This window comes from Microplitis mediator, chromosome 4 (assembly GCF_029852145.1).
Source record: "Microplitis mediator isolate UGA2020A chromosome 4, iyMicMedi2.1, whole genome shotgun sequence".
Classification (NCBI taxonomy): domain Eukaryota; kingdom Metazoa; phylum Arthropoda; class Insecta; order Hymenoptera; family Braconidae; genus Microplitis; species Microplitis mediator.
In genome coordinates, this window is record NC_079972.1 from 2,665,604 (window position 1) to 2,688,575 (window position 22,972).

At 34.9% G+C, this 22,972-nt stretch overlaps 2 protein-coding genes and 1 pseudogene across 2 annotated transcripts; 1 reads left to right on the forward strand and 2 right to left on the reverse strand.

Annotated features, from left to right (window-relative positions):
* The first annotated feature begins 4,773 nt into the window (after positions 1-4,773).
* Positions 4,774-5,808, forward strand: LOC130667150 (uncharacterized). Its single transcript, XM_057468638.1, has 2 exons — positions 4,774-4,904; positions 5,132-5,808. The coding sequence occupies exons 1-2, from the start codon at positions 4,820-4,822 to the stop codon at positions 5,806-5,808; spliced, it is 762 nt and encodes a 253-aa protein (XP_057324621.1). The 5' UTR covers positions 4,774-4,819.
* Positions 5,809-8,701: 2,893 nt separating this feature from the next.
* Positions 8,702-10,070, reverse strand: LOC130667151 (uncharacterized). The gene is made up of 3 exons (XM_057468639.1): positions 10,000-10,070; positions 9,415-9,958; positions 8,702-9,325 (listed from the first exon to the last, which is right to left on the reverse strand). The coding sequence occupies exons 1-3, from the start codon at positions 10,068-10,070 to the stop codon at positions 8,702-8,704; spliced, it is 1,239 nt and encodes a 412-aa protein (XP_057324622.1).
* Positions 10,071-10,470: 400 nt separating this feature from the next.
* Positions 10,471-22,324, reverse strand: LOC130667152 (E3 ubiquitin-protein ligase SH3RF3-like; annotated as a pseudogene).
* Between the last annotated feature and the right edge of the window lie 648 nt (positions 22,325-22,972).

Sequence of the window (22,972 nt, forward strand, 5' to 3'; positions counted from 1 at the left end):
ACCATTCATAATAATTTTAAAAAATTTAATTGAATTTTATAAATATACATAAAATTAAAATAATTTTTTTATTAATTCATTGGGCATTTTTTTTTTTAATATAATCACCGGTAATTAAAAAAAAAAAGGTTTAATGAATGAATAAAAAAATTCTATTAATTTCATGTGTTTTTACATAATTCTGTTGTATGTTTTAAAAATATTATGAACGGTAAGTAAAACTTATTTTATTAATTCTATAAATTAAAAATTTAATCTGTTATTAGAGAAATGTTTATTTCATAAAATTATAAATTTAGAAGGCAACACAAATTTGAATTTCGGTGTACGCGTGTTTCAGCGATTTCCATTGTGCGCGTAACTCCTTATTATACCCTTATGATAAAAAATTAATTATTTTTTAATACATAAGATCGCATTAATTAATACATATAGATGAAAGATAATTCAAGCATTAATTTTTTTTGACAGTTTTTGAAAATTATTTGTCTTATGAAATTTGTAAAATAAATTCTCGTGAAATCTTAATTACCAGAATACCATTTGAAATTTCAACTTTCGTAGGTTTAAATTAATTTAAAAATTTGAATTAGACAGGTTATTTAAATCCGTTGTAACACGTAAAAAAATGAACTATATAAATTGAGAACGACAAGTAATGTAATGATAGAGTGGTGATCAATAAATAATATCATTCTAAATAGTAATTTTTTCATTTATGATTAAACTTGAATAATTACAGGATAAGTATGATAATTTATTATCTATGCAAGAAAAAATACTATTTGAACTTTAAAAATTGTAACTGATACTTAGAAAATTTACGAAAGGTATTATAAAATTTTTTATTTGGAATGTTAAAATTCCACATGTTGACATCCGGGTTCCGGGTTATAATTTCAAACACTAATTTTTAAAGTTTATTTTTTTCCGGGTACAACTATGATTATATGAATCAAAATGAATGTATAAATATATATTATTAGTAAAAGCAATTACTTTAGTATTAGTTACCCTGCTTAAAAAATCCGATAGATTCTTATAGCTTTATGTATAGGCCGTATACTTGACTATAGCACTTCTCATAGAACTCTTTAATTCTTACAAGATCTCTATGATAGCCTATTGGATTCTATGAGATTTTCTAAACAGGGTACTATAGTTTGAAATTAATTATTTCCTTACTTGGCAAAAATGAAAATAACAATTTCTTATTTTTATATCCGGTATGATTGATTTGAGAGCACTCTCTTAACATGAACCAGTGAAATTTCACTGATTCTCCAGTGAAATCCACTGGTTGAATCAGTGGACTTCACTGGTTGAACCAGTGAATCGAGCGATCACTGGTTCAACTAGTAAAATTCACTGATTCAACCAGTGGACTATGATGGTCGTTTGGCTTACTGGTTGAACCAGTGATTCGCCGGTGTACTCTATAAGTATAAAGATAATAGGTTAGATTAATTTTATTTTCAAAGTTTATTTGAAAGCAAAGTGAACTAAAAGAGTCTTAATAACAATTATATTTAATGATGAATTATTTAGTAATAAAATAAAGTTTGGAAAATCCAAAAGTGCACGACTCATAATGCTTATTTGATCGTAAACATTAAAATATTCCGAAAGGGTAATGTCGCAGGCAAAATAAAAAAAATAAAAATAAATAAAATTTAAAGGACAAATGTTATTTATTTATATAAAAATGATAAAAAAAATAATTTTATTTAAAATAAAAAAAAAAATAATAATAAATTTCAAACGTAAAAAATTCCGAAATTTTTTCGCCGTACGATCTGTGAAAAATTTTACTTTTTTTTTTCTATTTTTATTTTTCACTTGTTTATTTATTATTTTTATTTATTTATTTATTCGTCTAATCTCAATTTTTTATATTTTTATTTTCGAAGTACCCGCGCCAAATGAATCGGTTAAAAGTATGGCGCAGGCACACTGGGTGATAGTATGAGAAAAAAAATACCACGCATGCGCACTTGTTAAGACGAATGTCCACACATATTTTTTAGGCTAAAATTAAAGAAAATGCGATTTAATTTTTTATTAATTACAATTACATAACACAAAGTTAGATAGCCATTTTCGAAAGCAAATCCTTCTAGGGCAAAACGAGTCATTTAAAAAAAAAATGGAGTTAAATTATGGATTCTTTTTCGAGATATTGTGTTTTCAAGCTACAAAATTTTTTTACTGCTTGACGGGAAAATATTTTAGTTTATTTTAATGATTTTCTCGTTTCTATTGCACTGAATTTGTTTTTGAAAATCGCAGAAATAATCTTTATTACATTGTCTGTAAATTGGTGCATCATGTGAGATGTTTCTGTTCACTAATAAGACGATAATAACAGAAATAGTTGTAGAAAGGAGGCGAATAAAAATTTTCGATCGTAAAGCACTCCCTAATGCTTCGCATTATGAGTCGTGCAAAATAATATTTATCAGGAATTGTAAAAATTGAATATGTTTTCAACATGAACTGTTTGCTGATGAGTTCTGATGGCAGCAGCATTAAAAATATTCTTTAAATTTGGAACTGGAAAAGTTCTCTATAATTGAACAAAAGAAAAAATTTTTTTTTTACATAAGTTCAAGTTTTGTCAGAGAATCATTATCCTTAATAATTGGATTTAAATAATCCAGTAATTGCTGGATATTTAATTTTAAAATGTCATTCATTTTTGAGGTTAGCTCCAAGCTATTGAAATTACTCCAAAGTTATTTATTTTTATACTTTGTAAAAATTGTGTCATATAATTATAATTGTTACATAAAAGTTAGATGAAATATTACATGAAGATAATAAATAAATATTATTTATACTTATTGACACAATGAAAGACTTAAATATACTCATGTACAGAATGCTGCTGTACTCGCGCGCTTACATATTTTTAATTCACTGGTTCAACCAGTGACTAAAAGTTCACTGGTTAAATCAGTGGAATTTCACTGGTTCATTTTAGGAGAGTACAACGCTTGCCAATACACAGGTAGTAGCATTGTTGAATTGAGTATAATATTGATTCCTTGTGGCAAATATTACACACTTGTTTAACAAGGTAAAAAACCCTAAACCCGATCAGTAATGAATTAAGAAAGTTCTTATACGGTTATAACATTTGAAAATCATTGCTAATTCTTTTAAATTATTCTCCAAATCTATTGGTCTTTGAGCGAGTATAGGGCCATATGTTGATCAAGTAATGGTACTTCATAACTTTCAGTCAGCAACTATGGGGATACACTCAATGAGCATATTTTAAAAATTAATAATCATCAATTATCAACATTATTTTTTAATTTAAAATTTGGATCATATATTAAAAACTAAGAAAAAAAGTTATTAGAAAAAAAATTTTTTTCTTTTCATTTACCAATTTATATTAAGTGGTTTAATCTCACTCCAATAAAAGGTGTACGAATAATAGGTCTTTTACCTTATATGAATAAAAATAATTTTTTTCTATTTTTTAATATTTTAGACTTAAATATTTTTTTGATTTCTAGAATTTCACAACATTGGTAATGGCAACGAGTTAAACTGCAATTTATGTTGTGATCAGGACATATCATACATATTATTACCCTGTGGTCACGCGTTCATTGGTAGAAGATGTGGCCTTCAGTTATTAAACGAGTACATAACTCAAAGAGTCAATGAATTGGAATGTTCACGCTGCAGGGCGCCAGTGCAAAATATACATCGTATTTTCATATAAGTCGTAAAAATCACAATTTTTTTTGGAAGCTTAAATATCATAACTCAACTTTTATTAGAACTTAATTATTATTATATCTTGAATATTATATAACAAATATCTAACATTATTATCTAATACATATCTTATTATTATCTAATATACCCATAAATAATTTTTAATGAAAGTGTTTATCCTATCCAAAAATTCCCATAGAATCCAATCACATACGACAAAAACGGCATTGAAACCAATACAGTCTATAGAATTCTATGAGGTTTTTGTCGCAGTTGAGTGGATTCTATAAGAATTTTTGGACAGGGTATATACTGATGTACATCAAGATTAGTTTCGATTAAAATTAGTTTATTTAAATTGATGATATTTAAAATCTATAAACTATTTTTAAACACATAACATTATATTGTTTTTTAACATGTGTTAAAAAAATTATGTGACTGATTTTACGATTATATTATGAAACTTAAATTATTATTGTAACTTAATTATTATTAATGCTTGTGTGATGAATAAAAATACAGCCTAAATCAAATCCAGATGTATTTGTTATTTATAAATTTATAATTAACATATATGTTTATGTTTTATTAGGTCCAATATTTTAAATAATAATTCAAGAATAATTAATTTATTCAGTGATGCCAACTTAGTGGATTTTTCCCTAAATTTAGGTATATTTTAAGAACGTTGGGAATTTTTTAGGGGACACATTTTTTCAGGGAATTTTTAAGGGGTTTTCAATTTATGATTTAATTATTACTTTTTATTCAATAAGCTATCCAGAAATTAACTTTTTATGGAAGGTAGAATTCGTTTTTCAAGTTTATCACTGTCAGAATTCAATGAATACATATAAGTAATCATTTGCTAAGCAAAGAATAAATAGAGGTCAGTGCTAGTGGTACACAATATCTATAGATAATATAGATATGGACCTGTTATACCCTTATGTAGTGGATTTTTTCTTTACTTATATAAACGAATGCTAAACCCGAATTACGCCATTAATTTTTTGATTCAAATTTATTATGTGATATTAAATATATACGAAAATAATAAGATATATTGATATCAAGAAACATGAGCTCTAAATTTAAACAACCCAAAGACAAGAAATATTTTCAAAAGTATTCAAAGCAATGGGAACATGACGAAAAATTAAAAGGTTAATATTTTGTTTATTTTCACGATTTTTTTAATTCTAAATAATTTAATGTCAAATATCTTTTAACTAAATAATAAATGTATTATTAATTGAAATATTATGTGTTTTTATATGAGATTGTATGCATATATTTATTTACGTTCGATATATTTAGCTACATCTTTTGAACATTGAAAGTTGACCTATTTTTAATTGAATATAATTTTTTTGGATAATGTTTTATTCAGATTGGATATCTTCTGATCCTATTGGTGATGTCACAAAAGCTTTTTGTAAATATTGCTGCAGCACTTTTGTAGCTCACAAGAATGATTTATTGAAACACGCTGCATCGAATAAGCATAAGATAGCCGTGGACAAAGATAAGCAAGCAAAACTTTGTCGTCCTTTGGATGTTATTAAACCTCTTACTCCCTCATGTAAGATCGCTGAGCTTCAAATTGCCGCCTTTATCGCTGAACATACGTCAATCAATACCGTACATCATTTGACAGAACTGCTAAAGAAAATTGATCCAAAGTCTGATGTTTTTAATAATATGAAATTGCATCGCACTAAATGTGCAATGCTTATGAAAAATATTTTAGGTCCGTGTATGCTTGAAGACTTAGTAAATGACGTTAAAGAATGTCCATATTCACTTATTATTGACGAAAGTACCGATATATCAACGGAAAAAGTTTTGTGCATTATGATACGGTATTTTTCCAAAAAAAAAAAAAAGATAATTACAACATTTTATCGTCTTGTGAAAATAAGTGATGCTACGGCTAACGGCATTCATTCAGCTTTGACAAAGCAACTAGAGACTGATGGGCTTCCATTAAAGAATTTAGTTGGTATTGGGGTTGATGGTGCAAATGTGAATGTAGGAGTTAACCATTCGATGTTTTTGACAAGGTGATAATTTGTCATTCTGAGTTATGAACCATCTTTATTTTTTACATTCGTAACTGTGAGTTTCTGAAGTTGGTATACTTCTGAAATTTTTACTTTTAACGGTTTGCCTGTGTTTAAATAATTAGTATCTAATTAATTAAAAGGTGCGAGGATGAGAGGATCTGGTGTGTGTGAATTGGCGGGTAGTGAATAAATTTATTCAACACTGAGTTTTCAATAATAACCACTATAAATAATTTATTTACAATATATACAGTAGATGAGATTTAATTATCATGAGATTTTTACTGATTTGATATACGTAATATTTAATTAATAAGACTGAAACTCGCGATCAACACGTGGCCAAGATGGCGACTTGGCGGCAACTATGCCGGTACACGAGGTGAGATTAATTAAATCCAATAAAACACTGAGATTAATTGTGAGAGCAAAAATAATGTAATGAATAATTACTATGAATTATTATAAGCAAAATGCACTGAGTAATTTACTGAGAAAGCCAAGGATTTTAGATTAACAGAAAGATTTCATGAGAGCACGAGGCGTCAGCCATGAGAACTTTAAACTATATATGTGAGAGAGAGCGTTGAAAGAGTGAGTGAGACAGCTCATCCGTCTTATTCATCCCCACTCCAGCGGTCTTCTATACGAGAACGCGACTAGCGGAGCCGCCTATTGTAGATGACTGATCGATAGTATGGTCGATAAGATGTCGACGGTGAGAAATGAATAACTGAGCGCGGGAGATTTGAACATTCTCCCCGCCTTCTCCCACTCGTTGGAGAAGTGAGACAATTTCTGAGAATCTTCCGTGGTCGATGAGACGGGCAATAGCACTAGTTTGCTGATTGGCCTTTTGAGAGTTGTTGATACAGTTTTGAGAGTGACCACTCTGATAAGACCATCGGCACCAGGATGTAGTTGGATGATACGGGCGAGCGGCCATTTTGTTGGGGGATACCGCTCGTCTGAGAACAAGACAAGTGATCCAACAGTGATGTCGTGATGAGAGGTATTCCACTTTGAGATTGATTGATGAGATTGTAAGCATTCTGTAGACCACCGGTCCCAGAAATGCTGCAAGCGTTCTTGTATATGCTGCAGATGAGATAGCCTTGAGGTTGAGATTGCAGTGAGATTAGGTTCCGGAATGGTGTTGATGGCAGCGCCACGGATGAAATGTCCGGGCGTGAGAGCAGTGAGATCGTCCGGATCCTCTGAGAGTGCGCTGAGAGGACGAGAATTGAGAACAGCTTCAACTTGTATGAGAAAAGTTGAGAAGTCTTCGTAGGTGAGAAGTGTATCAGCAATGGTTCGCTGAAGATGATACTTTATTGATTTTACTGCAGCCTCCCATTTTCCTCCCATATGAGGAGCCCCAGGTGGGTTGAATGACCACTGCGTTCCATCATTGGCGAGATGCTGCTGTAGATGAGATGATTCCTTGAGAGCACCGGTGAGAAGTTGCTTGAGAATGAGATCAGCACCCTTGAAGTTTGTCCCACAGTCACTTCGAAGTGTGCGGCAAATTCCCCGTCGACTAGTGAAACGACGGAATGCCTTGAGAAAGCCTTCACTGGAGTAGTCAGTGACAACCTCCAAATGAACGGCTGATCTAAAGAGACAGACAAAGACTTCAGAGACACTGGACTGGCGTAATCGACTCCAGTGTTCTCGAAGACGAGAGATGGTGAGACCCGATGAGATGGAAGTTGACCCATGAGTTGTTGAGATCTGACTCCCCGCATTCGTGCGCAGGTGAGACAGCGATGGATGAAGTTTTTGATTGGAGCTCGTCCACCAATTATCCAACACTTCTTGCGAACATGAGATAAAGTTAGTTGGGTACCTCCGTGCAAAGTGCGTAGATGAGAATCTGAGATGATGAGACGTGAGAGCATACAATCATTGGGAAGGATTGCTGGATGCTTGCTGTCAGAATCCAATGCTGAATTTTGAAGACGTCCACCGACTCTGATTACGCCAGCTTGATCGATGAATGCGGTGAGACGGGTGAAACAGTGAGATTTCTTAAGAGTATTGCCTTGAGATAATGCTGAGATTTCTGATGAGAAATATTCCTGCTGCGTTGATTTAATTCAATGGATGAGAGCTGATTGTAATTCAGCAGGAGTGAGAGGTGAGATGCTGAGTGACGAACCAGGTACTTTTTTGGAACATGAGATTGCTCTGAATACTGTTGCAGTACGCCGTAGTAGAGCTGTGAGTGTAGTCCATGAGTGAATGAGAGGTGATAGTGGCATGAGAGGTGGACTAGTAGAGACATGAGACTTGCAAGGTCTCATTTCTGAGTTTACTTACTCTGTTTCATCTGCTGCTGAAGTGAGAACATGATGAGATGGCCATTGAGAGGGAGGATCAGCTAGCCAGCTGGGTCCTGACCACCATAACTGATGGTTGATGAGCTGAGATGCTGTTAGATCCCTGGATGCACAGTCAGCAGGGTTCTGTTTTCCTGAGATGTATCTCCAGTGTGCATCTGGAGAATGGTGCTGGATCGCTTCAACTCGATTCTTGACGAATTCTTTCCATCTTGTAGGTTCACTGGTAACCCAAGCAAGTGTTGTTGATGAGTCAGTCCATAGGTAAGTTGGAACATGAGATAATTGAAGCGTCGATGAGACATGAGATGCCAGTCTTGAGAGTAATAATGCAGCTGAGAGTTCGAGTCGAGGAATTGTGAGACGTTTGAGTGGTGCGACTTTAGTTTTAGAGCAGATGAGAGAGATAATAGTCTGTTCGCCAGGTTGACAGACTCTAAGATATAATACTGCAGACATTGCAGCTTGAGATGCGTCAGAAAACCCGCGAATCTCGATGCTTGATGAATTTTGGATGAGATTAATCCATCGAGGAATTCTGAGATGAGAGAGTTAAGAAAGTTCATCGCGGAAAGTCTTCCATCGGTGAACTAGCTCTGGTGAGGGTGCATCATCCCAGTCGTCTTTTTGTAGCCAAAGGTCCTGTATCATGATTTTTGCCTTGACAATTACTGGTGAGATTAAACCCAGAGGATCAAATAATTGAGCAGCCTCTGAAGTGATGGTGCGCTTGGTGATGCTGAGAGTCTGAGAAGTCTTGCCAGTAAACGTGAGAACATCTTCTTGACAATTCCATGAGAGACCCAAGATTTTTGAGATGTGGTCTGAGAATGAATGAGAATCTTCTGGACTAAGTGATGATGAGATTTTGCTGAACTGAGGATGATTGCTTTTCCATTTAGCTAGTGAAAAGCAACCTAAGTTGCAAAGTGCCTCGACATTATTTGCAATGTCGTTGAGATCGCTGAGATTGTCGGCACCGCCGCCGATGTCGTCGACGTAGCTGCCTTTTGAAAGGGTTCCACTGCTAGTCGATATTGAGACCCTTCGTCGATGAGAAGTTGTTTGAGAGCTCGGCCAGCAAGATATGGTGCTGGTCGAGTGCCATATGTGACGGTGTCGAGTTGATAAGCCACAGTGAGACCGTTCTCTGTCCAGAGAATGCGCTGATAGTCCCTGTCATCAGGGTGGATGAGAATTTGGCGAATCATCTTAACAATGTCAGTCAAAAAGATGTATCTGTGACTTCTGAGGTACAGAAGTACATCACAGATCTTTGATTGCAAGCTCGGTCCGATATGTAGATGATCATTGAGAGAACTGGCAGATGATGTTTTACTAGAACCATTGAACACGACCCTCAACTTGGTAGTTTCGCTGTCTTCGCGAACAACGCAATGATGAGGTAAATAATATACATGAGATGGTTCAGGCGATGTTGCCGAGACTCGGGTCATGTGTCCGAGTGCTTCATACTCGTTGAGAAAGGCAGTATATTGACCTTGAAGTTCTGGGTCTTGAGAAAGACGCTTCAAGAGACGGTTGAGACAGCGCTGCGCAATATGACGAGATTCACCTCGCTTCTGATATGATGATTTGAATGGTAGACGGACGATGTATCGTCCTGATGTGTCTCGAGAATGAGTTGATAGGAAGTGAGCTTCACACTCGGCTTCCTCGACGGTGAGTGTTTCGTTGCAGGACTCTGGAACTTCTTCAAGTTCCCAGAACTTGGTGAGAGAGTCGTGCAGTTGAGCATTTGAGATGATATGATGATACAGTCTAGGTGAATGATGAGATTGTTCAGAACTGGGCCGAGAATTGTCCAATTTAATTAATGTAACGTGGACCTAAGTCCGCCTCCGCCGTCCGGAGGCCGAGGCCTCGCCCTTTTGGGCATACTCGCGTTGCGTAATTCCATCTTTTCTACACTTTAAGCGGCACTCTCGGCCGGAACCAAGAGTGGACATTTACCGGAGGTATAATCAAAAATCCTCATTACGTGTGGTATCTAACCACAGCCACTACGAGTCCGAGCGCACGTGGGCCCACAGCACTCCTCCCATCTCAAGAAATAAAGAGACTCTGGTCGAAGTGGGGCTTGGAATGGGCCTCCCATAGTACCAATTCTGTATTGGTCGACATACCACTTGGTCAAGAGGGGACGTGGTACTCTTTCCCCTGCCTCCCGAAGGAGACACCCAGTTTTGTTTTCATTCATTCGTCCATTCTTCACACATTCTCACACACATTCTTTTACACATTCTTCACACATTCTTTTACACATTCTTTACTCATTCTCACACTCACCTAACTTCGGACTAACACCCGAGATGCACAGAGTCCTCACAAGTCGTGAGTTCTGTGCACCTATGCCCAGATGCTCTGACAACACCTGGGTGGATGCCAGTTGAACCGCGGTCTAGTACTCCTCTCCTCCTTCCTCTCTGTGTTGGAACTGGCTGCTGAGTTTTTGGTGGAGACAATCTTTGCTGAAACCATTAAAGACTTTAAAGGAATTTGGGGTGAGAAGAACACGCCCGATTTGTGGCCACTTCGCGTCCCACCCTTCTATGCTCTGGAGCACCTCACGCTGAGGCTCGAACTCGGTGCATTTTAGCAGTAAGTGCTGAACGGTATCCTACCCTTTATTGCATTGGGGGCATTTGCGATCCTTTGCGAGTCCGTACTTGAAGAGTCTATCCTTAAAACAGCCATGACCGGTTAGCATCTGGGTAAGCCAGAAGTTAGGGCTGATGTGTTTGCTCACTAGACGTTCAGTAACGTCTGGGAAGAAGTTGAATGTCATACTTCCGTCGTCCGTTGTGGACCACTGTTCTTGCCATCTGCGAATGGTTTCATTTCTGAGGGAGACAAGGCCTTCTTCGTCATCTGGCTGCACGGTCACGGTTCCAAGGGTTGCCTGTTTGCCAGTACGAAGATTGTAACGGGCGCAACGTTCATCAATCACGAGCCGAATGGGCACTGCCCCTGCAACTACACAAAGTCCCTCATACGATGCCGTCTTGTATGAACACGTCATCGTAATCAGGGCTCGACGTTGCAGGGCCCTAAGAGCCTTCCATTCCTCCACTCCACATAGGTCACTCCAGCCTGCTGCCGCATAAGTGACAACGGGCAGGAAGTAGCCCTTGTAGATGGTGGACATAGCCGGAAAGCGCAGTCCCCATTCAGTCCGTGCGAGACGGCGTAAACGACCAAAAGTTTTCTCTAATTTTGCGTGCCTTGTCTTTATGTGTGTGGTTGGTTTGAGGTCCTGGTCGAAGTGTACCCCTAAGTATCTAACGCTCTTTTTGAATGCTATTTTCGTTTTGCCTATTACGATTTTCGGTGGCTTTGAATCATACTTGGGCTTTTTCTGTCTTTTCGCTTCATAGGAGTACGGACCTTTGTCCTTGCGTGGACCGCGTCGGGTGTAATCTCTCTTAAGGAATATCGCTTCGGTCTTTAATAAAACTTTGTTTATTGAAAACCTTAATCTTTTAGTTACGAAATAGTACACTTATCCAAAAAATTAAAGGAACAAGAAAATTTTATAAATTTTTTAGTGATTTTTGGAAGACTGTATTTTCGTAAAAAATGATCGTATCGAAAAAATTAAAAAAGTAAATTGAAGCTTGAAATTTCTAGTTTAAAGATATTCCAGCAAAATATTTTTTTGAGCCACGGTTTTTGCGGAATCATAAGAAAAAGGTCGAGACAAAAGTTTTCTAAATTTTTTGGTTTTGTTTTTTAGGTCTACGGGGCCGGGAAAAATTTTTTCAAAAAAACAAATTCATGGCTCGTTTAGGAAATTTATTCAGCTACAATTTGCTTTTTTTTTTCTTCGTACGACAATTTGCTGCTGAGATATCAGCCGTCAAATGAAAAAGGATCCTTTTGTCTCTGATTATTGACATCTCAGCAAGTAATGGTCACACAGTAATTTGAAGGGCAGTTTAATAAACTTTAATAAATCCCCTACAAGCTCCATTTTTGATTTTTTCAAAAAAAAAATTTTTTTCATCCTTGATATCCATTTGAAAAACCCACAAAAACTGGCCATTTTCTGGTTTTTTAGTCAACTCATCGCTACTCTGCAAATATTGATAAAAAAAATAATGTTGCCAGGTGATTTCACAGCTTAATGTACCCTACAAAACCCTGGGAATTTAGAGATTGATCCATTGAACCGTTTGTCCGGTCCGATTGCTTAAAGTTTTACAAAACAATTGAAGGAACAAGTTTTGTTCCTTAATTTGAGTAATTGTTACCAAAATTACAAAATTAATTTTTTTTTGGATATTCCTTTATTTTTGCGTTAGTTATTCAGTAAATGTAAGGTAAAGAGGAAAAAAAAAAAATTTTTTCCGAAAAACGAAAAAAAAGTAACCCCCCGAATAAAACGTAAAAAAAAAAAAGTGAAAAAATTCTTGTTTGGCTTCGTTTTTTTGAAAAAATTTTTTTTTTCCTCATTACCTTACATTTACTAAATAACTAACGCAAAAATGAAAGAAAATCCAAAAAAAATTGATTTTTTCATTTTGGTAACAATTACTTAAATTAAGGAACAAAACTTATTCCTTTAATTGTTTTGTAAAACTTTGAGCAATCGGACCGGACAAACGGTTCAATGGATCAATCTTTAAATTTCCAGGGTTTTGTAGGGTACATTAAGCTGTAAAATCACCTGGCAACATTATTTTTTTTATCAATATTTGCAGAGTAGCGATGTGTTGAGTCAAGAGCAAACTCGCTACCACCTGAGAACGCCGAGCCTCACCAATAGGTCGGCAGCACTTTCGCTATTTGAACTTACGCGCGAGATCTTGGCCAATGAGGAAAATCCATCATCCAAATCAATTAGTTCCAACAATGAATAAAAGAGTTGCGACATGAAACGCACTCATTGGCTCAAGATCTCAACGAGCTACGTGGATTTTCCCTATTGGCTGAAATCTCGTTAGCGTCGCTTTCTAATTTTCTTATTGGTCTACCGCTCTGACGTCACAAAGAAACCGATGTGTGGGTCTCATATACGACGTTTTCTTCAATTAATTAACAACGTGCTCTTCTAGAGTTTACCTCGTGCTTAAAACCGTTTATTAATTCAAGTTTTCTTTTGTGCTAATTAAATAGTAAACCGCTCAGCTAATTACTCTCAATATTTAGTCAGTGAATTAAGGCTGCTATTTATTGGGAATAAATAAATCGTCCATTCACGCGTAATTAAAATTAAAGTATTTCCGTGAATTTTACCGCTATCAACCACGTGTTGCTTTTATACGTGCGTATTACGTTGTAACGGGGTGAAATTTATGTTTAAATAAAAATTCAAATTTAAATTCAAATTCGACTCGCGCCGAAACGAGAGCGACCTCCTCCTACAACAACAGCCGATAAATGAACAATCCACTTATCGCTGGGGCCACTGCTGTCGAGTTTTGGGGACAGTTTTGTTTTAGTCGATGTTGGCCAACCTGCGAGTGAGGGGTATGAGGCTCGGCGATTGTCGAGAGACGTCCTCTTGGTTTTTGGCATTCATCGAAGACGGACGCATTTCCCGCAACCATACAATTTCATATAAAGTTTCTATACATAACATCCGGTACAAGCTATTCGTACACACGCCAATTGCCAAGAGCATATAAGCCCACTGGTAAGTGGAAGCTTATTCTGGAAAATTATAAATTACTGTGGATTTTTGGAGTGATTATCTTGGAAGTGGATATCGAGGACGGAGGACTTGGTTCTGAGAGGCGAGGATCAACACCATATTGAAGTTTTGGCAGTTTTGGGACTGTGCTGGAGGATAGTGTGAAGTGAGTGGAGTCTTTCTTGTGAAAATTGTTAATAGAGTCATTTAGTATTGTAATAGAGTCATTTAGTATTGTAGTAGAGTCATTTGGTATTGTTCATAGAGTCATTGAATAATATTATAAAATAGAGTCATTGAGAAATATCATAGAGTAGAGTCACTATAAAATATTTTCAAGGTAAAATTTTGTCGAGTCATATTCACCATCCATTTTTTAATTATTGTTCACCGTCATCATAAATTGTTGTAAGACGACCCGTCTTCAATAAATACCAGACTCATTTTCCTCTATAAATTTCTTATTAATTATTTAAACATTTCCCTTATAAGTATAAGTTACAGCAAATCTTCTCTCTCTTAATTTTTAATTCACTGCGTGGTCCAGTCGGGGTTTACCCTCACCTGGAGATCCTGAGCATAGTTACACAGGTTTACAAAACACCTGAAGTTTTGTACATGAGTGGGATACTTATTGCATTGAGACCACGAATAAATTCATGTAATAAGTACACCCATTACAACGTTGCATTCGCTCTCGCGTATTAATTAAGTTGAATTCGCTAATAATATATATTTCTCACAATAATTGTCAGTAAATAATGTAAATAAATAGTTAATTTATTTTCTATAAAAAAGTGTATAATTTTTAGTTGTTAAAATTACCATCACCTACACCAGATCCTCTAGATTAATTCGCTCAATTTACACGATGAGTTGACTAAAAAACCAGAAAATGGCCATTTTTTGTGGGTTTTTAAAATGGATATCAAAGATGAAAAAAAATTTTTTTTTGAAAAAATCAAAAATGGAGCTTGTAGGGAATTTATTAAAGTTTATTAAACTGCCCTTTAGATTACTGTGACCATTACTTGCTGAAATATCAATAATCAAAGACAAAAGGATCTTTTTTCATTTGACGGCTGATATCTTAGCAGCAAATTGTCGTACAGAGAAAAAAAAAAGCAAATTGTGGCTGAATAAATTTTCTAAACGAGCCATGAATTTGTTTTTTTGAAAAAATTTTTCCCGGCCCCGTAGACCTAAAAAACAAAACCAAAAAATTTAGAAAAATTTTGTCTCGACCTTTTTCTTATAATTTCGCAAAAACCGTGGCTCAAAAAAATATTTTGCTGGAATATCTTTAAACTAGAAATTTCAAGCTTCAATTTACTTTTTTAATTTTTTCGATACGATCATTTTTCACGAAAATACAGCCTTCCAAAAATCACTAAAAAATTTATAAAATTTTCTTGTTCCTTTAATTTTTTGGATAAGTGTATATAAAACAGATTTTAGAATATATTCAAAATATGAAAGAAAAAGTTGTTAATTATAGCAATAGTCACGGAATCATCACTTTTTCATGTCTCTTCATGGTTTTGCTAAGAAATCAGTCAATGGTCTTAAGCTCATAGAAAATGTATGGAATTACTTTTTATTAATTTTTTTTTTGTATATGCATCTTGAATGACAAAATTCAAGAAAAAATATTAACAATATGAAAAAAATAGTATTGCACACCTCAAGCGCGTAAGCGCTGGTGTGCTTTATGATCGCTCTAAATTTTTCGACTCATTTACTCACATTAAATTATCTCTAGACTTTTTCGACTACACTAAAATGGGTCAAATTTTATACCAACACAAAGCCAATTTATTAAACAATAATTTCGACCCTATATTAACTCGATTAATTATTCCATTAATTAAATATAAATTATTTTAATCCCAGTGACACGAGTTGTCAATTGTCCTGTATGAAACTTAGTAAACCAAGTAACTCTCGATAGACACAATCAATTGGCCTAACTTTTTTGTTATTATCTTTGTATTTTTTATCACAAGAACCCTATTGAAAATTACTGTCGTACTCCTTTTAGTTTAATTGTAATTAAATAAAATAACAAGACTGACTATTCACGAAAAGTTTAGCGGCCATATTTATTTATACTGTTATTATTACAAAAGTAAATTTTTTTTCATTTTTCCTTCCCATCAACTACTGGCGGCAGCACTAGCGTAAAACAGTAAGATTGAAAAAAAAGAGCGACATCTACAACAAAAATGCGGGATATTTAGAAAAAATTTAAATAAAACGAAAAAAATTAAACTGGAATTAAGAAATAAAAAAATCAAATTAATAATTTAAAGTTGAATATAAAAATTCATGAAAAAAAAAATAAAAGTAATGATCAAAAATAAAATGAGCGATTGAGGTGTGCAATTTCGGATTTTCCAACATTTTATTCTATTAATTTTACTGCTCGTTTATTAGTACACCAAAATAACCCCGTCCCAGTACCAGAACACCCAGTCCTACGAATGTTATTAATGTTATCGATAGACATTAACGGTGAGTTTTATTGACTGGCTAAATCAAGTGCAATATTAATTATCATTGAAACCCTGATATTTAATGCAGTATGTATGATTATTATAAAAACTGTGTTGAATATAAATAAACTCTAATTTAAATCATGAAAAAGAAATTTTGGTGTTTAGTTTTTTTCTAAAATTATTTTTATAGATAATCTCAAATGATTTATTTTGTTTTTATTCTTCAGTTCAAAATATTTATTTTAATTGAATATTTAATCATTATAAATTTTAAATACATTTTACATTTGTTACGTCCAAAATGTGGTGTGTATCGTGATTTCGGACGTAATTTATTATTATTATTATTATTTTTGGCCCTAGTCTTTCGACCAATAGACCGGGATCACACTGAGTGTAATTATCTGGGAGGTGTGTTGAAATAAAAGATGTTTGATGTACAAATTAAATTACTATATATTATAAAATTGAAAAATTCGATGATATGAATACAATAAACTTGATATTATTTTATGAAAGTATTAGGTGGCTAGTCAGCCGACTCTAATTTACAATAAGATTCGTTTTAATAACTAGAGAGGACTATAGAATTTTGAATACAATACAACTTTTACGATATTTCCGTGTGTTGGAAATGTTTTTGATTTTAATACAACATACACTTAAAAATAAGATAGCGATATCCACCATTAAAATGGCCGCTTGGTCGCGTCACCTCGATTCACCCCAACCAGGACGACCTCACACGTATTGTCACCTGAGATTTTTTTTGTCTGAGACGGAATTTCTGAGATAAAATGAGGGGGAGAGATTATTGACAAATAAATCATTAGGGTCCGTTCATAAAATACGTTCGCACTTATGGAGGAGGGCGGGGTCTCACTTACAGTCACGATAGAAAGTCATTCGTTTCATATTCGTATGTATATAAATATTTCTATGTATATATTTCCGTCATAATGGGGGGGGGGTCTATAATGAATGACGCAAATTGATAGGAGGGTTGCAGAAAATTTCATAGCGTGACGAAGTGGGGGAGTCTAAAAAGATACAATTTTGCGTGACATATTTTATGAACGGCTCATTGTTTGCTTCGAGTTTAGATATTTTTTGAAGCAAATCTGCGAGTGCTAACTAACCTCGGTAAAAAGATAATAGGCAATGAGGGCCGTTCCTTGGGTTTAGCTCTTTGTGATGTCGTCAATGTTCCTTAGACAGTTCCTGCATGTAAGTGTTGCTGATTACTGGGACTCGTTCTTTCTTGACGATCCAACTTCTAACAACTAACTCGGGCATGATCCCGATCTATCAATTTTATATTCAAATATGACAGATACATACGTATATTTCCTGATGGCTTGCGTAGCTGTTAGGCAGCTGCATTAGTCGTATTAATTAATTAATTAATTAAAAAAAAAAAAAAAAATATATTGGCTCTTGATTATAATTATAAAATTGTTCTTGAAAAAAACGAAAAAATTAAACACTGAATAACGTGCTGAATATTTTTTCTAACGTTTAATACAAGCGCTATTATGTAAAGCTAATACGAAAAAATCTTAGTGATTGTAGTAATGTTATAAAAGAAAGCCATTTATACCGTACGTGTACGGCGTCTAAAGAAGCCACAAAGTTTCTATCCCCAAAGACTGGATTGTCCATTGAGTAAGTCGCGGGAGGTGGAGATTTTGATTTTTTCATGTTCGTCAAACGGCGTATTAGTGAAACACCTTTTTCTTTTTTTTCTTTTGGCTAAAAAAGGCGATTTTTAATATTATTATTTTGATGGTCAATGAGAAAAAAAAAACTACGATTTTGAACCTTTGCTATTTCGCTGGACTTGGAAGTGGTGGGAGTTGTGGCTGCAGCAGCGGCGGCGGCAACTGAAACATTTGGAGGCGGTGTTACACCACCGGTCACTCTAAGAGTATTGCTTGGACTTCGATTAATGTCGGAGCTTGTAGTCGCCGGTGAGACTACATTTGATGGTGGCGATAGCATTGTTTTACCTGGCGAAGCGTTAATGACAATCATAATTAATCCAAGTGTTGATTTTTATTAATTATAAGATATAAAGAAAAATATTACGTAGTAGCCTTACCAATATTAGATGACATCACTGCACTGTGACTACGGCCAAGTGTATTGGCAGCAGCTTGCTCAGCAAGCCGTGGAGGGGTTTGTCCTTGTCACTGACCGTGCCAAGATGCTGATACAGCTGGCGAAGGACTTACTGCACGTGGTCGTAACTCTGGAGGCGGAAGAGAACGAGGAGTGTACGGCTGTGCTGTTGCACCTTTGTTCTTAGTATAGCTGCTAGTCATTCGTGAATCATTAGTTGCCTGGGCAGTTGTCAGGGTTGCAGTCTGATGTGTCGTCGTTAAAGTAACTCGACTAATTCCCCGTTGACATTTAGCAGGTGTAACATAATTACCCGGAAAAACTCCACACTTCTGTGTTCGATTTGATGTACCCTTTAACCAGCCGTCTTGACAACGTTCAGTCACCATATAAATACCTCCTTTACGTAACTCGAGCTCTTCAGCTTTCTGAGGTTTGTATGGATAGAGAGCAACATAGGCAGCTGGTAAATTTGTCGTAGAATTAGCAATAAGTAAACTTGAAGAGGGTTAAGAGAGGACAAGATCACTGCTGCCACTCCTACGATGACGTAAATTGTGTTCTTGAGTTCCTGTGGTTGAATGGTGAATGTCTCAGTGGTATTTGCAGCATTATTACTACTTCCGCAGAGATTTTGTTCAGTTGCCGGTGGGCTGAAAATTTCAGCGCTGTGTCTGTGATGAGGATGTGGATGGTGTCCAGTATTAACAGCCATGAAACTGTGACGTTTAGCGCTGTGTCTACCACCGACAGCTGGTGGGGAAGTGGCCGGACTACTGGGACTGTTTGGTGCGGTACTAGAGCTGCTTGAGGTCGTTGAACTATTTGGTGTATTTGAAGTAGTGGTTGTGGAGCTGCTGCCCGAGGAAACTGTTGAGCTCGAATCAGACACAGGCAGCACAGCCGCTGGTGCCGTTTGTGGCCGCTGAGGTTGACTGCTGGTCGTCTAGACATTTCTCGTATGGTCTGTTGGTATCAGCGGTGTTGTTTCTTCATTCGTTGGGGTCGGTGGTGCAACTCTCGACGGCCCTGGCTGCACATTTGTCGACAACTTCATCAGTGTTACGTCCTCGTCACCCTTCAACCCTTTATCCAAAAATCTAGAGGCCAAATAATAAAAATTTCATAAGACGACGTTGGGTTGCATCCTACCACAAGCATGGATGTGAATTATCATCCAAGGTCAACATCCAGGCACCACCAGAGTCTTCATGAAAATTTTGTTAACGTTATATTATTATTATATATGGATCAGGTGCCTAATGCCAGGCCAAATATTGATAATATCCGTGATTATTTTATTAATTTTCATTTATGTTAATTTCTTTATTATACGCATGAGTGTATGCAAGTACGCATTTCTTGTATATATATATTGTAGTGATTGGTATCTTAAATTAATGTCACTTATACACTACAATGATAACACACTTATATGAGAAATAATAACACCACAATTAACAGCAGTAAAAGAAAGCAAGAGCAATATATAGTTTATTGAGATACAATGTTTGCTGTTAAACTGTCAATATAAGACTGACTGACTTTAATCGCGCATCTATAAAACAAGAGAAGAAGGCATTTGTTTTCTAGCTATTCAAATATTTAAAAGATCAGTTTCACATTCGTTACAATATATATATATATATATATATATATATATATATATATATATATATATATATATATATATACGTATGTATATAACTGTGTGAATATGAGCTTGAGCGCATATGCCATTATGCATTTATATATTATACATTTCTACGCATACATTTATATACGAATACGTAGCATAAGCTACTATAACATGATTATTGTCGTAGTAATCGAATGAGATCAAACGAGAAGAAGCTCTTCAGGGTTTATTCTCACCTAATACCTTCTGATGAGAACCAACGTCTAAGAGAGTCAATTTCACCCTTAAGAATTTTCTTTTAATATTTATAAACAAGAAATAGGTTGATGTTTAGCACCCTGGACAGTTTTTTTATAAAATTTTTATAAAATTATTGTATCACGTGTGCTATTCATCGAACTTATTGCTTGGTTTTTGCATTAATAATTTAAACAATATTTTCTGCTGACGAGATTAAATTAAATAACTTGATAATCAAAATTTTAATGATTCAAACGAAATTAATTATTTTAAATAATTAATAATTCTTAGAAGAATCAAGTACCGAGATAACCAAAAGTTGCAGTCTAAACAAAAGGCTAAGACTTTATCTTAGCGTTGACTCTCACCACCTCCACGCCACATATAGAAATTAGGGGAGGGGGGGGGAAATTGGGGAATTAGCGAAGAAAACGAAGGAGTTAAGAAAATTAATTAGCAGTCGAGCGACAGAATTTGAAGAGTGAGATCTGCTGATGATCTTGGAAAGAATAATCTATCATTTGAATTAATTATAAAGGTGAAATTTGTGATTTTTCAATCATTCGTTGCAAAATAGAGTCTATCTGGAAAGTTATAAATTAAAAATAGATTTGTGAAATTTGTGACTTTCAAATCCTTTGATTTTCAACATTAAGTTATTTGGAAAAATTATAAAATAATTCTGTGAAATTTGTGATTCTAAAATCAGTTTATTTTTTTTTTATATAAAATTCATACAAAAAAAAAAATTCATAAAATAATTAAATTAAAATAATTTTGTGAGTTGTGATTTTTAAATCTTTCCATTTTTGATAAAATTTATTTGGAAAAATTTATAAAATAATTAAATTAAAATAATTTTGTGGATTGTGATTTTTAAATCTTTTGATCTTTTCTTGATAAAATTTACTTGAAAAAATTTTATAAAATAATTAAATTGAAATAATTTTGTGAGTTGTGATTTTTAAATCTTTTCATTTTCGATCAAATTTATTTGAAAAAAAATTTATAAATTAATTAAATTAAAATAACTTTGCGATTCGTGATTTTTAAAATCTTTAGATTTTTTGGTATAAAATTTATTTGAAAATTTATAATTAAAATAATTTTCAAAAATTTGTCCTCTTTATCATTAGTCATTTCAAAATCGTACAAGGTTTTACACTGTGGAACATGCGGCAGCAAAGGAGTCATTACCTAATAATTAAAAATTGAAAATAATTATTTATTACTTGGAAATAAAATGACGCATAAATAAAATTATATGAGGTCATTACCTGGACATAAGAGAGCGGAAACACGCCATGATTATTTCCACACTCACCAAAATACCAATTATTATCAACTTTCTTTCTTAAAATCACAATATCTCCCTTTTTGAAGCTCAAATCTCTGAAAAAATATTTATAAATAACTAAAAATAAAAAAAAAAAACCTCACAAATATTTAAAAATAAAATAATTACCCCGGGACTTTGGAGATGTAATCATAAATATCCCTGCCGTAGGGTTGATTATGAAGGTGCACCTGCTTAGCGGAAGCATTTGCGTGTCTTTCTGAATCAGCTGCAAGGACAACTGGTGCCATGGTCGTGGTGACAGCGGCGGGCGTTGGTGTCACCTGATGACCGCCAAAAAGTCTCTGCGGTCCTGTTGTTGTTCGAGCATAGGGTTTAGCACTTTTTGGAGTCGCATTTCTCATACTCTCCAGTATCCTCATCAACAAAACATTGGGTGGCAAATCGACCACCGTGGCATCCACCAGCACGCGGCATTCTAGACACCTCAATTCCCGATCCGTGCTGACTATTTCCTCGAGGCATTATTTGCAGAAGGTATGCTGACACGACAGGACTTTACTCGAGGTGTCCAACCTCTCAAGACAAACGGAGCATTCCAGCAGATCATTCAACATGCACTCGTCCATCTTGATAGTTTATTTTTACTTTATTGTCAACACTCTACTATCTACAGTGTCAATTATATCTAAAATTTTATATTTTTTCTATCAGATTATTGAATTTAGTTTGTAACGGGGTGGAATGCCCCACATTACAATTTAAATATAATTTCGACTCGCGCTAAAAGATCCGCCCTCCTTCTTCAACAACTGAAGAAAATACAGTCATTGATGCGCCGGGGTCGCTACGGTCGAGTCCCGACTTTTGGTTTTAGGGGTTGGCCAACCTGAGTGGAGAAGTACGAGGGCCAGAGGCGACGAGCGATCGGTCTCTTGGCTCGCAGCAACCGCCGTGGACGGACGTGCCTTGCTACAACTACCACTAACATCTTGGTTTCCACAAATTTCTAACTACTACTACTACACGTGCTGCTAGTCATCATTAAAATGGGCCAAGAGCATATAAGCCCACGGCTCGTGGAAGCTTATTTCTTTTATTAAGTTAATTTGAGTATATTCAAGCGGTTATTTATATGATATTTATTATGGATTGGATCTGGTTGATGGGAAAGAATTGGAATGGTTTGGTGGACTTGGAAGGAAGGACTGGGTCTGGTTTTGGTCTTGGAGGAAAAGGATCGTTGGAGTGAAGGACTGGTTAAGATTGGAGATTGTTGGAGTAAGTGAACTCGTTTGTTTATTGTCGGATTAACTATTTTATTGTTAATAAATATTTTATTAATTGGGGAGTCGTTATTTGTTAAAGTAGT

What these genes read in the sequence shown, in the direction of transcription:
- LOC130667150 (XM_057468638.1), top strand. Translation starts at nt 4,820, where the DNA reads ATGAGCTCTAAATTTAAACAACCCAAAGACAAGAAATATTTTCAAAAG. An exon ending in ACATGACGAAAAATTAAAAG is followed by an intron (nt 4,905 to 5,131) that starts GTTAATATTTTG and finishes TGTTTTATTCAG; the next exon opens with ATTGGATATCTTCTGATCCT.
- LOC130667151 (XM_057468639.1), bottom strand. Translation starts at nt 10,070, where the DNA reads ATGGAATTACGCAACGCGAGTATGCCCAAAAGGGCGAGGCCTCGGCCT. An exon ending in GACGGCGGAGGCGGACTTAG is followed by an intron (nt 9,959 to 9,999) that starts GTCCACGTTACA and finishes TTCTCGGCCCAG; the next exon opens with TTCTGAACAATCTCATCATT. An exon ending in TGCAATCAAAGATCTGTGAT is followed by an intron (nt 9,326 to 9,414) that starts GTACTTCTGTAC and finishes CCCTGATGACAG; the next exon opens with GGACTATCAGCGCATTCTCT.